General features: G+C 39.6%; 1 protein-coding gene across 4 annotated transcripts in view; it reads left to right on the plus strand.

Moving 5' to 3' along the window:
- Positions 1 to 16,783, plus strand: part of ARHGAP10 (Rho GTPase activating protein 10) — a 335,394-nt gene that overhangs the window by 274,638 nt on the left and 43,973 nt on the right. For all 4 annotated transcript variants that reach the window (XM_007999938.3, XM_073017668.1, XM_073017667.1 and 1 more), the window contains one exon: positions 8,973 to 9,123. In XM_007999938.3, the coding sequence (XP_007998129.1) occupies positions 8,973 to 9,123 (151 nt within the window). The remainder of the gene's footprint in view (positions 1 to 8,972; positions 9,124 to 16,783) is intronic.

Below are 16,783 nucleotides of genomic sequence, written 5' to 3' on the forward strand. Positions count from 1 at the left end.
TGAAAATGTCTGTAATGCCATTTGGTTCTGAGCGTATTATCATAGTTATTATTCCTTCTGTTGGTGGTCTTTGTGAAATGAAACACTGGAAGAAGCAGGGCACTGATGTTGCATCCCTAGTTAGTGGCACTGAAGATGCCTGTGGGTGGAGTAGGTAGTTCTGGAGTGTGTTGTACTTTATAAAGTCTGATTGATAAAAATTGTCAATATGCTGAAATCTTTAATGCAAAAACCAAAGTTGGCTATGTATCACTCTATTTAGCGTATAGAGTGCTACCGAAATCAATATGGTATGTCCCACTGGAACTTGGGAAAGGGGTCTAAAAATGTTTCCTGAAATAAAACCTAAAAAAAATTTAGAAAAACAGAAACTGTACCAATTTGATATATTTCAGAAAAGAACTTTTTTCTTCTTTTAGTTTTAGTTGTAAACCAAAGTTGAAGTTGTTTTTTGAAAAGCCGATGCTGAGTCGGGGCCTGAGCCTGTGGGACAGGTGACCACTGGCAGGGGAATGTCTCCTGTTCCCTTCTTCCCTCTCTTTTCTCCTGGTGGCCTTTCTCTAGTCTCCTGTGACATGGTAGAGAGGGCCTCATACTGATAGGTCACAGCAGGACTCCAAACAGGACCCTTCCTATGCTCTGATATCAGCCTCTTGCATCTGTAATGCATTGGAAATCACTTTGAGGAATTTCAGCTATTCAGCAAAATCTGCCCAGAAGAGGAAGTACGTGCATGAGGGGTACTTTGTTAGAAAGAAGGGGTCAAAGCTAGCAAGATAGGAAGTAGCAGTTGGCCATGAGACCTGCTCTGGGAATAAGGCCTGACTCTGCCACTGACTAGTGGTGTGAATATGAGCAAATCTTTAACCACAGGGCCTCAGTTTGCTCAACTGTGAAATAATGGGCTTGGCCTAAGGGGTAACTAGGATACTTTCCAGCTTCAAGATTCTGAGTTTTAATGAACCAGAACAAACATGAAACTAGAATATTTCCAGCCTCAAGCCTGAACCCAACTGGTATTTTACTGTCAGACCCTGTCGTCAATTCTAGTTAAATTTTCTAGAAAAGACCCATATTTAGTCACGGTGATTCAAGGACAGAAAGCTGGAAAAGGTTTTCAGTGCTCTCTCTGTGTACTGTTCACGTGGTAGCTACTCTGAGGTTAAGTTGTAAGTTGTATGTTGAAGTTCAGGTTACCTTGGAGCGAACCTAGTCAAACAACCCCAAGGTGATAAGGGTTTGCTTAAACCTGTAGACTCCAAAGCTCAAAGTAGTATTTGGCCATTTTGTAACTGTGCTATTTTAGAAAGAAGACTGGACGTTTTATTTCTGTCCCTCCTTTCTATGTTAACTTAGGAGAGCCTGCGTTGATTTCTAGCTGTCTTCTGGAAATACCTCTGTCTGCTTATGGATAAGTATAGTTCTGTGAAATAAGACATCAGCACAGAGGACACACTGTGAATGGGGCTTGGTATGGCTGGGTGATGTTGGAGGCAGTGGAACACAGTGGTCAAGACATGTACAGTGGAGTGAGGGAAGTGGGTTCAAATCTTTGTAAGTCAAGCACTTGGCATAATGTCTGGCGTGTGGCAAGTACCCAGAAGTTGCAGCTGTTATTATTTGAGATCATAGGAATATACAAACATAATCTTCCTATCATAATAAAGACCAGTGAACTTGTTGGTAGAAACATCTTTTTAAAAAAGAATTACTGGAGCTGGATGCAGTGACTCACACCTGTAATCCCAGTGCTTTGAGAGGCTGTGGTGGGAGGGTCACTTGAGACCGGGAGTTCGAGATTAGCCTGGCTGACAGAACGAGATCCTGTCTCTACAAAAACATTAAAAATTACTTGATTGCGATGACACCCGCCTGAAGTCCTAATTAAGAGGCTGAGGCAGGAGGATTGCTTGAGCCCAGGAGTTCAAGGCTGCAGCGACCTGTGATTGTACCACTGTACTCTATCTTGGGCAACAGAGCAAGACCCTGTCTCTGAAAGAAAAAAAAAATTAATGAGGAAAAAAATGCAAATTGTTTTTTCCTCTGTTCTCATAACACAACAATCAACACAGAACACCTCCGTGTCCAAATGTGTGGGGGTTTTCCCTACACACCAAGCAAGCAGTCAGCTTTCCAGCAAGCACCAGCTAGGTGTCCTCCCATTCAGTTCCAGCACCTGGAGGTAGTACCAGATGCCACAGATGGAGGGCTTAGTCCTCAAGACTGCCCCCTTTTCAGATGCTAGTCGCGAGTCCAGGCTTCCAGAAATTCTGACTGACTGGCTTCCACTTGGGGTTCCCACAACCCCTGCTTTGGTTTCGATTAATTTGCTAGAGTGGCTCACAGAACTTGAACACATTTACCGATTTAGTATAAAGGACATTGTACACTTTGGGAGGCCGCAGCAGGCAGATCACTTCAGGCCAGGAGTTTAAGACCAGCCTGCGCAACATGGTGAAACTTCATCTCTACTTAAAAAAACAAACAAACAAACAAACAAAAAAAACGAGCTGGGTGTGGTGGTGCATGCCTGTAATCCCAGCTACTTGGGAGGCTGAGGCAGGAGAATCGCTTGAGCTTGGGTGGCGGAGATTGCAGTGAGCCAAGATTGCGCCACTGCACTCCGGCCTGGGGGACAGAGTGAGCCTCTGTCTCAATAAAGTAAAATGAAGGAAGGAATGATATTGCTAGGGATGCAGATAAAGAGATGCATAGGGTGAGCTATGGAGGAAGGGGTGTGGAGCTTCCATGCCTCCCTTGGTGTACCACCCTCCAGGAAGCTCTGTGTTCAGCTCTTCAGAAGCTTTTCATACCCTACCCTCTTGGGCCTTTTATGGAGATTTCATTGGATGGGCATGACTGACCACAAAGCGGAAATATAATTGTACAGAAAGGGTCTGATCTAATGCTAATGGACTGAAAGAGAAACCCAGCAACGCCTGACTGTTCAGATTTTTCTTGGTCTTTCTGTGCAGCATTCCCTCCTCCAGAATATAGACGCCTTCTGAAATGGAGGTCTTATGACCTAAAGTCAGACAAGAAAGGTCAGAGGATTTATTTTTTTAACAGAAGATTCGAAAATAAAATATCTGATTAAATTTAAGTCAAAACAACATCAGATCGTTACACATCAAATAATTCATTCCAAAACTAAACAGGTGAAACTGTCTTTAGGTGTAGACAGTACCTGATACACCCTCACTTGTATCAAAGGTTGTGTGCTACTTTTTCTTTTAAGATAAATAATTAATAGGTAAGCCAGGAAGGCCAGTTCTTTAATGCAGGGGAAGATACCTACCTTGGGGAGAGCAGAGAGAGATCCTGTTTTCTGAGGCCTGCTTCTAAGGTCTAAAGCATCCCAACATTATAATGAGAGCTGTGACAGTGATGAGCCAGTAACCATAAATATGTATGTGAGTATATGTGTGTGTATGTAAAGGAATTCAGGGAGAGGAAGTGTGATATCATTACATAGATAGATAGATACTGTGGACTTACAGTATTTATTAATTCAGTTCAATCAAATGCTTCAGGTTTAAGTTGTGTGCTAAAGCAGAATTTTCAGAGACCGTCTTGTATCCTGTTACTGGCAAAGTATTTCTGGCAGAAGTGGTGCAGTCGTTTCCACATGTGGCCCCTAGTAGCAGAGCATGAAGGACTTGGGGAGGGATTTGTATAAATGGCTGAGTCCCATGGGCATAAACATCCATTGTGTTGTGTCTGAGGAATCTCTAACTCTGAACAGTAGTGCCAGACTTCTGTTTGTGCTGGCACTCTTAGGAGACCCGAGTAAGCAAGCACTTCCTTACCTGGCATGCCTACGCGTGGAGTGTTTTTTGTCATTGGATTGTCAGACTTGAGTTTTTCTTATGTTGTAAATACGTAGGTGCTATGAAAAAATTTTCACCCTGGGAGGAATAAAAGTTTTGAATAGATGTAATCTCTTGATTCTCAATATTGCTTAAGATAAGTTCATCTCTCCTAGAACAAAGGCAATGAGAGGTGTGATGTCAGGAAAGTTGGGAGAGCTGGGTAATCTTAGAAGGAGACCTGGGCACTAAGAGGAATTTGCATCCATGCAGTGGTTCTAGAATAGGCAAATCAGTATTATCTTTAGAGATGACACACATCTTGGTAATGTAGAACAAGATAAGCTACATTTTATCTTCTAGAATTCGATTGCCAAAATCACAGGTCAGAATTTTAAAGTAAATAGGTTTTACTATTTCCTCTTCTTGTAGATCTAAAAACAGTGTCCCTTTAAGTCATTCCTGGTGTTTCAGAGAGATCATCAGAGCGTGGCTTTGTATTAAAAAAAAAAAAAAAAAAAAAAAAAAAAGGCTTCAGAACTGGGGCATTGGAAGACAAAGTAAATGCATATAAAGGTAATGTATTCTCAGAACATGTAGAAGGGAATGGTGAATTTATGTAGCTATTCCCCCTTTTACTCTTTCTAAACAGATAGAAGATAGTACTAGCTGGTAGTATTTTTCCCTAAGAATTAAATGTTGTTTGTTTCATAAACCTATAATATTTTTATAGTTTGGCAGCAGTAACTTTGGAATGAAAGCCAACTTCAGATGCCAACTCTACCATTTTGAAACCGTAGAGACTTGTGCTAATTGTTTAATTTTTGAGCTTTGCTTATTTGTAAAATGTGTAGAACAGTATCTTACCTCAAAGGCTGCTGAGACTACTAAACTGCTTATGAGAAAGCTTGCTACCTAGTAGGTGTTTATTAAATGTTAAATGTATTAAATGAATTAGGAAGTATTGTATATCCAAAATTTCAGTGCTAGGGTACAGAAATAAATACAGGAAACAATTGTTTGATTCCAGGTTACTTGGGAATTTTGAAAAGGTGCTCCATTTGTTACTTTTCTTTAGTCCATTGCTTGATGTCCTTTTCCATAGCACTTTAGAATAACTTGGCTCAGAGCACTGAATTTGGGGAATATTCAAGACCCCAAGAAATTAATGCCCTCTAAAATAGCAGTTGAGTGGAGTCATGAGGGTCTGAATTCATTTTTATAATTATTTACTGTTGCAATTATATTATGAATACAAATAGCTACCTTTTATTTCTGGCTACTGTGTGCCAGGCACTGTACTGAACACTTTATAAACATTATGTCACTTAATCCCTATAGTACAAGCATTATGGTTCTCATTTCACACCTGTAATCCCGGCACTTTGGGAGGCCGAGGCGGGCAGATCATGAGGTCAGGAGTTAGAGACCATCCTGACCAACATGGTGAAACCCCATCTCTACTAAAAATACAAAAATTAGCTGGGCATGGTGGTGCGCGCCTGCAATCCCAGCTACTCAGGAAGCTGAGGCAGGAGAATCGTTTGAACCCAGGAGGCGGAGGTTGCGGTGAGCCAAGCCGAGCTGAGATCATGCCATTGCACTCCAGCCTGGGCGACAGAGTGACACTCCACCTCAAAAAAAAACCAAAAAAAACAAAAAAACCAAAAAAACCCAAAAAACAAAAACCAAAAAAAACCAAAACAAAGTCTAACCTAACCTTCCATAGCTATTAATATTTAAAAGCCAGGATAGTGCTATCTCAGATGAGCATCTGTGATTTGCTGCCCGTGTTAATCGGGATGATAGCTTAGCTTTCTGAAGTGCTAATACAGGTTGAGTATCCCTTCATGGAAATGCTTGGAACCAGAAGTGTTATGAATTTCTATTTTTTTTGGATTTTTGAATATTTACATTATGTGTAATAGTTGAGTATCCCAAATCTGGAATTCAAAATGCTCCAGTGAGCGTTTCCTTTGAGTGTCGTGTCAGCGCTCAAAAGTTTCAGATTTTGGAGTGTTTCAGATTTCAGATTTTTGGATTTGGGATGTTCAGCCTATACAACGTAGAACTTATTGAGGGTGTGGTGTGTGTTTAGAATCTTTGGCATATTTTATACCTCATTAGGACTTGGCAAGGTTCAAGAAATTGATTATATGTGTACAGTGCCAAATTTTATGAAATAGTTTTTCTGGTGTTTTTTTTCCCCTTCAACTTTTAAGTTCTGGGGGTATATGTACAGGATGTGCAGATTTGTTGCACAAACGTGTGGCATGCTGGTTTGCTGCACCTATCAACCCATCACCTAGGTATTAAGCCCAGCGTGCATTAGCTATTCTTTCCGATGCTCTCCCTCCCCCTGCCCCACTGACAGGCCTCAGTGTGTGTTCCCCCATGTGTCCATGGTTCTCATCGTTCAGCTCCTACTTATAGGTGAGAACATGCGTTTTATTATTATTATTATTATTATTATTATTTTCCCTGCATTACTTTGCAGAGGATAATGGCTTCCAGCTCCATCCACGTCCCCGCAAAGGACAGGATCAGCGTAGTATTCTGTGGTATATGTGTATACACCACATTTTCTTTATCCAGTCTATTATTGATGGGCATTTGGGTTGATTCCGTATCTTTGCTATTGTGAATAGTGTTGCAGTGAACATACACATGGCATGTATCTTTATAACAGAACGATTTACGTTCCTTTGGGTATATACCTGGTAATGAGATTGCTGAGTCAATGGTATTAATATTTCTGTTTCTAAATCTTGGAGGAATCACCACGCTGTCGTCCACAATGGTTGAACTCATTTACACTCCCATTTTCTGGTGTTTTGATATTGACTTTTGTTCATCTGAGACAAGTATAAAATAACTGTGGAATACCTATATCTAAATCACTGTTTCTTAGTCTTGACTACACAAAAGAATCACCTGAGGAGCTTTAAGATGTAAACCAGAGAAAACAAAACAGACTCCAAAGCCTGGTCCTCATTCCCAGATACTCTGATGTGAGCTAAACAGTGCCTTAAGTCTTCTGGAGACCAACCCGGGTTGGGCCCAGCCCTGAGATTTGGACTGAGGTGCTGGGAAGGACTGAGATCAGTCCTCTGCAGGGTCTCATTTTGCTTGATAGTCTGGCTCTGCAGTTTGGGGTCACCTCCACACTTCACCCCTCCACACCCTTTCCCCAACACCCTCACTTCAAACTGGAGGAAAGAAGTGGGGCAGTTTTCAGCGTTTGCACCGTTCCAGTCAGTATGATCCTCTGAGAGGGTCTGTTTGGAAGGTTATCATCTATCCATCACCAGTTGTTGGGATATAACTTTTTCTTTGCTAATTTATGCTTTGGTTATACTGGCTGTGTGTATGGCTTGGTTTTCTGTTCTGGTGACATCCTAGAGGCATCTGCCATGTTTGTAAACATCAAACATGTTAGTAGGTAAGCTGGGGAGCTGTTTTAAATGTCACAGGTGCCATTTTTTTTTTTCAGTGGAGTCTTGTTTCCTGGCTTTTCTTCTCTCCTTCACTGTTATGGGACTTCTCAACTTAACTGCTCTCCTGTTCCCACCACCCCACAGCCTTCTTACATCTGAACAATGACACATGGCAGTAAATCCATCTGTGGATGATAGCCCAGGCAGCAGAGGGTTTTTCAGGCGATAAGTAGTTCAGTGTTGGCCAGAGTGGCCTATTGGAACACAGATTTTGTGGAAACATGCTGTTAGCAGGTTACCAGTTGGAGCAATAAATTAAATTTTCACTAGCACATATTTGTCTACAGTAACTTAAATCATTTTTTAAAAATTTCATTTACACATGAGGGGGCAGTATGGGACTATAAAGTAAATGTTCTCTTTGAAATAGCTTATTTTTATTGGTATGTAATAGTTTTAAGGTGTGAACTTTTAGACTGTGCAATTAAAACTGCAACATCGTTGTTAGTTGTTCAGTGATACGTATATGTAAGTGATACACCCTCACTTGTATGGAAGGTTGTGTCCCACTTTTAATATAAAAAATATAAAACAGTGAGACATTCTCACAGTGCTGTTTGTTTTTAAATTATACACATGCAGAATGTGCAGGTTCTGGGATACATGTGCAGAACGTGCAGGTTTGTTACATAGGTATACATGTGCCATGGTGGTTTGCTGCATCCATCAACTTGTCCTCTAGGATTTAAGCCCTGCATACATTAGGTATTTGTGGGTTTTATATTCATGTTTTGTTTAAAACTAACTGACTTTCTTCCTGTTTTCTGCTTCCACCTGAGGAACGTCAGCCCTTTAGAGATGCAGCTTCTATTATATTGATATCTCTAATGTATTTTACTTTGTGACTTTATTGAAGGATGAAGGGCCTGCAGTGTTACTGGAAGGAAGCCTCTAAACTGGGATCTCGCAGCTATGGAGGGTCTATTATCAATCACCTCTGCAATGATATGCTTTCCTTTGTGGCACAAATTGCTTTTCTCAAAATTTGCTAAGCAAAGGAGCAGCACATTTTAATTAATGTTATTATTACTGATCTGTGAATGACATTGTAGATAAATCAAGGTGCTAATATTCTAGGTTTCATAAATGAAAGGGGAAATAAAAGAGGGGTTTTAGAGGGTATTAAATGAATTGATAAAATCTAGAAAACATTTTTTGAAAAATGTAAATGGGAAGCTAGAAAGGTAATTTCATAAGCATAGGCTATTTTTAAATGTGTAAAAATATTTGCAGTCATATGTTTCTGTTTACGTAGTTTGGAAAAAATTGAGGCCAACGTTTTGGTGTAAATATAACCTTCTGTAAAATTTAATGAAATACTTATTTTTAATGTTTTATCCTGGCTGCTTCCTTTGGAGATGAAGGGCTGTGGTACTGTCTATATCTGCTAACGATAGTTTTACTTGTTTAGTTTTGGAATGAATTATTTGATACATAACAATCTGATGTCGTTTTGACTTAAATTTAATGAGATACTTTATTTTGGAATCTTCTGTTAAAAAAATAAAAGGCTATGACTTCTTCCCTTCATTTGAAGGAATGAATTTTGGGCTCTAGCCTGTCTTGAATGAACTCCAGATCAAATGTTGTGGTGCTCGTTTACTGGAGTAACAGACAGGTTTCTGTTCATGGTAGATAATTCCTGTCCTTTATGCTTTGATGGCAGATTTTTCAGACGCCGCCCGATACCACATTCCCTGAGCCAACCTGCCTGTCAGCATCACCCCCAAATGCGCCACCAAGGCAGTCAAAGAGACAAGGCCAGAGAACCAAGAGGCCTGTGGCCGTCTACAATCTTTGTCTGGAGCTGGAAGATGGTAAGATGTTAACGATATTTTTTGCTTGATAGCATGTTGAGTGTATGACATATCAGATGTCCTCAGGGCAGGCCACGGTTTTCTGTTGTCTGTGTTTTAATTTCTTCTTCCCTTAAGATTATAATTTTGAGATTTACAGGGAGGGTGAAGCTTTTTTGTAAGGGGGAAAACTCAAGTTTCGGTTTTGTGTTTGTCTTTGTTATGCATGGTTCTTTTTTTATTTTTAAAAGGCAGCTTTAAATTTCTTTTTCGGGAGACTTGTGTGACCTCCTGTGAGGTTACATAACCCTGAGACAAATGGAAGGGGAACTAAAATTAAAGCAGATCTTTTATGAGAGGAGCGGATGGAGTCTCATGTTAAATGCATCTAGATTAAAGGCACAGTTCACCATCACAACGGGGTTTACGGCTTGTGTGCCTTACTTGCCCCATTTTTCTTACTTGCTCATCAGGCAGAATGCTTCATCTTACGGCAGGGGTGGTAAGTTGACCTGCCTACCTGGGCCAGGCCTGTGGGAACTGGGCTGCAGTGGAACTCTGGCCAGTGGAAGTTCTCACGTCCTATCCAAGCCACCCTGTTCTAGGTAATCATTGCCATGTGGCTCTGTTGTTTCAGTGTTGCCAGATTGCCCAGTTTTTACAGAGCCTGGAATCTGAGTTTTCAACACTGATCCATACAAAACAAGACTGGGAGCCGTGCACAGGCCTCCCATTGCTGATTTGTAATCATGTGGTTATTGGTGTGGAGAATAAGATGATTCTGGTATCCAAACCTACATTTTCAGTACACAGCCTGAAGCTATGACTCGTCTTATGAGGCCTTCCTCTTATTGAGAACATTTGCTGAATTTGAAAGTAGTCTTCATTCTTCTTCTAGTCCTCTTTGTTTAAGAAAAGAATCTTTCATTTATTATCCTCGAGCGACCCAGGTTACCTTAGTTGGGAAGTGTGAGATTAGCAGAGTGACGAAGGGGATGAGGATGGGGACAAATACAATGCCTTCATCATAGGCAGCTTCATGCACACATGGCCAGGTGGTTAATATCCAGAAATCCATGCAAGCAGTGACAACTGTCTTCAGCTTGCCTGACTTAGAGGTATCTCGAGGAAGACTCAGAATGCCTCCTGTAATGACACAGGGGGGCTAAAATGTGAGATTCTTTTATATTGCTTAAGACAAAGGTACATATGATACAAATATTAGTTTTACAATCGGATAATTTCCAGAGGAAGGACATAAATCATTATAATTAAGCTATAATTTCAGTACTTCCTTTTAGACACTCATTTCAACTTCTGATCCTAGCTAACTTTTTTCTTCTGTCTCTTTCTCACGTTCATTCTTTCTCAGCAGGGTTGTTAATAGGAGTAAAAGTGACTGGTTTGAATTGCACCTTCTCTTACGTCTCACTTGTCCTCTGATGGAAGTGTTAATAAATAGTGAAATAAGCAAATGTTGGAAAGTAGGAAAGGAAAAAGAAATCAGGAAGACACAGAATACCTCAAATGGCTCCTTGGCCCTTGAGCAAAATGGAATTGACTCTATTTCATGAGGTAGATGACTAAGGAAGGACATTTTGGTCTTAGGATCACGTCTACTATTTTGAGGTTCTTAGCAATGGGGTCATAATATCCAATCAAATTTATTTAGTGGATTAACCTTTTGATCATTGGATTGTTAAGTGATTATTAATGGTAAGAAGCTTCTGTAGTGGTATTTAGCACATCTCTTACGGGAACACTCAAGCTAGTGTGCAGTCATAGCCTTCCTAACTTGTAGGTGATAAAATAATTTGTTAAAATTGCTTGGTTTTTAAGGGAAAAGATTGTCAGATACTCAACTTCTTTAGTCTGGTTTTTATGTTCATTATATGATGTTTTGTTCTACATTTTTGTATTTCATGAAGTATTTTATAGCTTTATATTCATCCTTGGTTGCAACATTGGGATTTTTTTTTTAAGTTGTCAGAATCAGGAAAACTCTTAAGTTTGGTCATAGTGTGATTTTATCTTATCTTAGAGGTTATATGATAAGATAAAGCAACTTAAAACTGTTATTCTCCCTTGCCCTCAGTTTTTTGTAGTTAAGATTTAGTTGTGTGAAAAAATAGTTATTTCAGAGAGAACAGAATAGGGTCTATATTTTGTCATAGGCTTTTATATTTTACATATTCTAAAAAAGGGAAAGTGAATACATTTATTGGAAAGGAAGCATATAGGGAAAGAATACTAAAAACAATTATTCATGTTATTGAATGTCACTTAGCATATTGAAAACTTTACTTCCAAAAGAAGATGTATTCTTGTCATTAGGACTTAATTTTTTTTAAGTAGCTTGAATCATATAATTGTCAAAACGACTTGAAGGTTTCAAAAAGTTTAATTTTTTTGTATTTTTTTCTTATTGTTAATAGTGAAGTGACGTCCCATGTTAATCTAGTTTGGGTTAAAATATGCGTTATTATAGACAACTTTGGTTGATTATTTTTCCAAATGTTCTAGTTTATATGGGACAGATAGAAAATGTGTATACAAATATGCTTCTCTCTTCCCTGCCCCTGCCCCTTGACTCATTGTAGTATAAGTTAAATTTGACTTAATTAAATCCAGGACGAATAGTTTTTGCTTATAAGTTAGGTAGACTGTCTGCCAAGATTCGAGGAACTGGATTGGATGACTGGAGATGTTCTTCAGCCCTATGATTTGGTCAGAGATTTGGTATTTGAGTGAAGTGGTTTGTGGTATGTTATTTCTTCTTCTACACTTAGTAGAGTATGAAACTGTGCGATGTCCCAAACAGCCAGTCTTGGAACACACTCGGAATTGGTTTCAGTTCAACATCAGGCAGATCAAAAAAGCATCAGTGAAGAGTCAGCAAGCCTGTTAGCATGTGTCACGGTAGGATGGGCCTGGATGTGGAAAACCCAGCATGAAGCCGGAGGGGAGATCCTCTGCTGGGAGACCTGTTTTCTGTTATGTTCATTCAGCCTCACCCCCACTCCCAATTGAGAGATGACCAGTTTAACTAAATAAACCGAGTGTCTTTTACTTTAGTAAAGACTTCCATTGGCATTGGCGCATTTAGCTGTACTGTGTATGCTCATTATTTTTCTTTGCAATATGTGATTAAATGATATTAAACTTATTTGCAAAAGACGTTAAAATTCTAGTTACTTGCTTAAGGTTCTTTACTGATGATTAATATGAACTAAAATGGATATAATATCTGGCTAGTTTTCTTAAATTAGAGCAGCTGTTAAATCTTTGTGAGATTCTCATCTTTTATTATTTTGTTGAAGCCATATTGCTCAGTTTTCATATAACATTTAATCTCATGAACATCAAAGCTGAGTAGATTTGGCTAAGTCAGTTATGAAAAAGCAAAATATGAGGTAGGCTGCTAAGTGCTAAAAAGATTAGAAATCAAAGGTTTGCTTTCATTTCATTTTCAAGTTATATCCTATGTTTTTATTTCTTTAGAACTAGTGAGATGACTCTAAAAATGTTAAATATATGTTATGTGTTTGTTTTCTCCTGCCCCCACTCCAAGTGCGTGTCCTTACAATCTCTGACATAAAGAGGGGCTGTTGTGTTTATTGCAATTCCTCCAAATACAAGGAAAGTTCAGGAGACTATATGAGATCAAAGTGATCTTTGTTATTTTTCATTCAAGGCAGAAGAAATTTTAAGCGAAGGTTTGGGGAGTCAGGGAGAAGAGGATTACCATCTGAATCTCTTTCTTCATGCTAACTCTAATTTTAAACAGAACTAGACATTTACAGAACTAGGTTTTATATGTATCTTCTTGTGTAATTAAGTATTCTTCGCCTGTCTTCTTTTGTAACATGATATAGCAGCTTACTTATTTAGGCAACTTAAAAAAATATGACTTATAGTGAGTTGAAAACAAAATCATCTTGCAAGCCAATTGGCAAGATTTAATAACATTTGAGTGTTGGTCTTACTTGGGTATCGTCGGGTTGGCACTTTCACATTTGGATCACGAATGTGCTAACTGCAGCACATTTTGTTGAGCATGTGTTATTGTAGTCCTACAGCGTGGTAGATACCATGATGAGGATACAGAGCCTTCTCAGCAAAAAGTGAAAATACTGTTGAGCGGGGCAGAGATGGATAAACAATGACACGTGATCATTTCCTTGTGTCCTAAGTAGGAACATATCTTGATCTAGATGAGTCTCTAAAATCAGAGTAGGACAAATAAGTCATATATAGATGTCCTTTCAGCCTGAGTAATATCAAATTAGAACTTTGAATAATTAGCTAAAATTTAAATGTCACATGTCAACGAGAGCAATGCTGATGATATAAATTAGCCGTCTTAGGGTAGGTTGAAAGAGTCTGGTTTGATTTTGAGGCATGAGCCAGAGAATAGAAAATTGGAAAGCAGGCCATTTTGTGGTCTTTTTAAATGTAGATTTTTAATTCTAAATGATGGAATGCTGTTAGCCATTTGGAAGTTGTTTTTGCCTCTACGGTTAATAGTGGTTTTTATTATACTAAATATGAAAATCAGAATTATACCACGTATCTATTGAAGAGCTTTTGTATGCTCCACATCCTGCCACATAGTTTTTCTTCTCAAGGAGCTGATTTTCTCTTCCCATTCTATTTGTCACTGCAGTGAAATAAGAAACAATGTGGCAATGAGTACCCAGTGCTAGCTCTGAGGAAGGGAAGTCTGTAGGGGAGACTCTCTGGTTTCCTTAAAATGAGCTGTTTTGGCAGTTGTGTGGGAAAGGGTTTCAGGTAAGAGGAGTAGTGTGACTGAGGCATGGCAGGAGCAGAGAGCCGGAGCCAGGTGTGAGACTCCCTGATTAGAAGGGGACAGCGTTGGCGGTTGTGAATGATAGCCACTGGACCTAATGTGGAAGACTTAGACCCAGGAGAGACAGCCTAGGGGACAGAGGGGTGCATTGGAGCCTGGGCTGGGGAATATGTATCCTGACTCTGTACTCATGGACAAATTGCTTACCCTCTCTAAATCTATTTTATTAGCTACAAAATCAGGGTGGTAATAGTATCTACCACTGAGGATGGTTGAGAAGGTTCAGTTGTTAATGTGTTTAGCCTAATGTCTGGCACATAGTAGGCACTCGAACTATAGCTGCTGCTGCAGGGTAGTACTCTTAAAGCCAGGGAAAGTTGCTTTAGGTTTAAAATGATAAGAGGAACCACTGCATATTTTTCAGCAAGGGAAAAGAGTTGTAACATTTGGAAAATAATATTTAAGAAACTTTATCTGTCTTAATCTGCCAGTAGGAATCTGAAAGGCAGCCATGGTAAAAGGCTGATGAAGTAATTTAGGCTGAGGTTGAAGTGGGCTTGAATTAGCACTAGGAAGCAAAAATAAAATGGATATCTGGGAGAGATGTTAAAGCAAATCAGGGACTTCTGAACTGACTGGATGTGGAGATCAAGGCAGATAAAGTGGACATTATTCGCCACAGATTAAGCTCATAGGTAAATCTATCATTGTGTTTATGTTTTTGTCTTCAGTTTTTTCCTTGCAGCTTAAAAATAGACCATCTTTCCATCAAAAGGAAGGAAACATGCCATTTTGTTAGTGTGTTCAATATGTATTCTCATATGTAACTGCTTTGAAAAATAGGTTTAGTAAAAAATGGTGTAGAATGTCTTGGTATAAAAAGTATATGTGGAAATAGTGTATATGGAAAGTCAGTGGAAAGAGAGAAATAGTAAATAGTTACTAAAATGTTCCATCTACTTAGAAAAAGAACAGTCTTATAACCATGAGCAAAGTAGAGCTCATTTTTCTCCAGTTTTTCCTCACAGGCGCATACATCCACGTTCATCTGTAGGCTCGTATTGAGGGGTGAGAGGCCACTCACTCTAGGGAGACCCTTCATTAGAAGCCAAGGATGTGTAGTTCACATTCACGGCAGCGGCGCACCCTGAAACCTCAGTTCCCAAGAGAGCGTCTGTAGAATGCCCCTTTATGAGAATGTGTTTTCACAAGTGAATTGTAACTACTCTGTCTTTCCCACGACGTTAGCAGGACACAAACTATGTGGAGGTGTGAGAGGTACCACTGGAAAACCATTGTTGGCATGGATTTTCGTCAACATTCTGTAGCTATTGATGTTTCCTTGTAAATATGCATCAGCTCGATGCAGAATTATAATCAATCCAGGTAACTGAACAAGCAGATCTTTGTCTTAAGATTGGCAGTCTGTCTTTTCTCCATTCTTACCAATTTTTTTTTTGGCATGGCATTTCATGGGTGGGCTCTGGGTAATAATTTCCCAAGCCTGGAAGCCCCTTGCTATCGCCTCACAGCAGTGTTAGGATTCCTTGACATGGAATTACTGTGTTGTGAAGTTTAAGACCAGGCTTGAATGTGTGACAGTATATGTAGACAGATTATTTCTTAACTCACTTTTACAATGATGAGATCAATGGGTTGGAAAAGGCAGCCAGAAGATTCAGGGCTGTAATTGAGTTGTGGCGTGCCTGGAAATTATGTGGGATGCCTCCCCTGCGTTGGTGTCTCCCCAGAAACCTCCTGTGAGGCTCAGCACCCCCACCCCCACCACAATGCTAGTGACAAAGTGAAAGGCAGTTTCTATTGCTTCCTATGTAATCTTAACTGTGCTTCTGTGTGGGATGAACATTTCCCCCTTTCTCTGGAGGAGGAAAAAAAAAAAGCTTATTTAATGTCTTTAAAAAAATACATAACTGCTTCTGTGGTGAAAATAAGTTCATGGCAGGTAACTCAGATTTATAGAAGAGAGAAAAATTCTTTAAAGCTTGTCTCCCTGTGGAGTGGGTTTTTTCTTCACTTCTAATAGCTTTTATTTTAATTTCTAGTTCTGAATTCAAGCAGCTGTCACTCTCTTTATAGCCCCCTTTGAAACTCTTGTGGCGTAGGAGGTAGCTGGGCTGTCTAAGAAACATCTTTTCAAACCAACCAAAGTATTGTTTATCCTGAATGAAATGGAATTTTAAGGCTGTCAAGAGTGACTGATTTAAAATGTTTTCTTTGATAGCCAGGAAGATGAGCAGAAATCTTGAGGGAGAAGGTGTTTCTCTGTGTGACCAATTCCAAGTAACTTCTATGGCTCTGAAAACTCTATGGCCCATGATTAAAATGACCATGATCTAAGAGTGTTGTATACAATTAATAGAACAAAGCCAACCTGTGGCCAGGTAATTTTTACTTACTGATTTCTTACCAACTGTTGAGGAAAAAGAAATGATGCAAGACTGAGGCAATGCCAGAGAACACTCCTTGTATTTATCATGAGTTGTCTCCAGTTGGCTTTTCTTAGGTCTCGGTTGTGTCTTTGCAACCTGGTTCCATCTGCATGCTCATTCTACCGTTCTCTGTGCACTCCTAAGTTGTATTAAGAAGGGCTACAGAGTCACCTTTAGATGGGGGGGGACCCCTTTAAGCCTATGAAAATGAAATTTGGGGCCAGGCTCAGTGGCTCACTCCTATAATCCCAGCACTTTGGGAGGATCACTCGGGCCTGGGAGGTTGAGGCCGCAGTGAGCTGTGATGACACCACTGCACTCCAGCCTAGGTGACAGATCAAGACCCCATCTGCAACAACAGCAACAAAAAAATGAATTTTGAGACTGGCATTTTGGGTCTACTAATAGTTTTTAAAATCAG

This window comes from Chlorocebus sabaeus, chromosome 7 (assembly GCF_047675955.1).
Source record: "Chlorocebus sabaeus isolate Y175 chromosome 7, mChlSab1.0.hap1, whole genome shotgun sequence".
Taxonomy (NCBI): domain Eukaryota; kingdom Metazoa; phylum Chordata; class Mammalia; order Primates; family Cercopithecidae; genus Chlorocebus; species Chlorocebus sabaeus.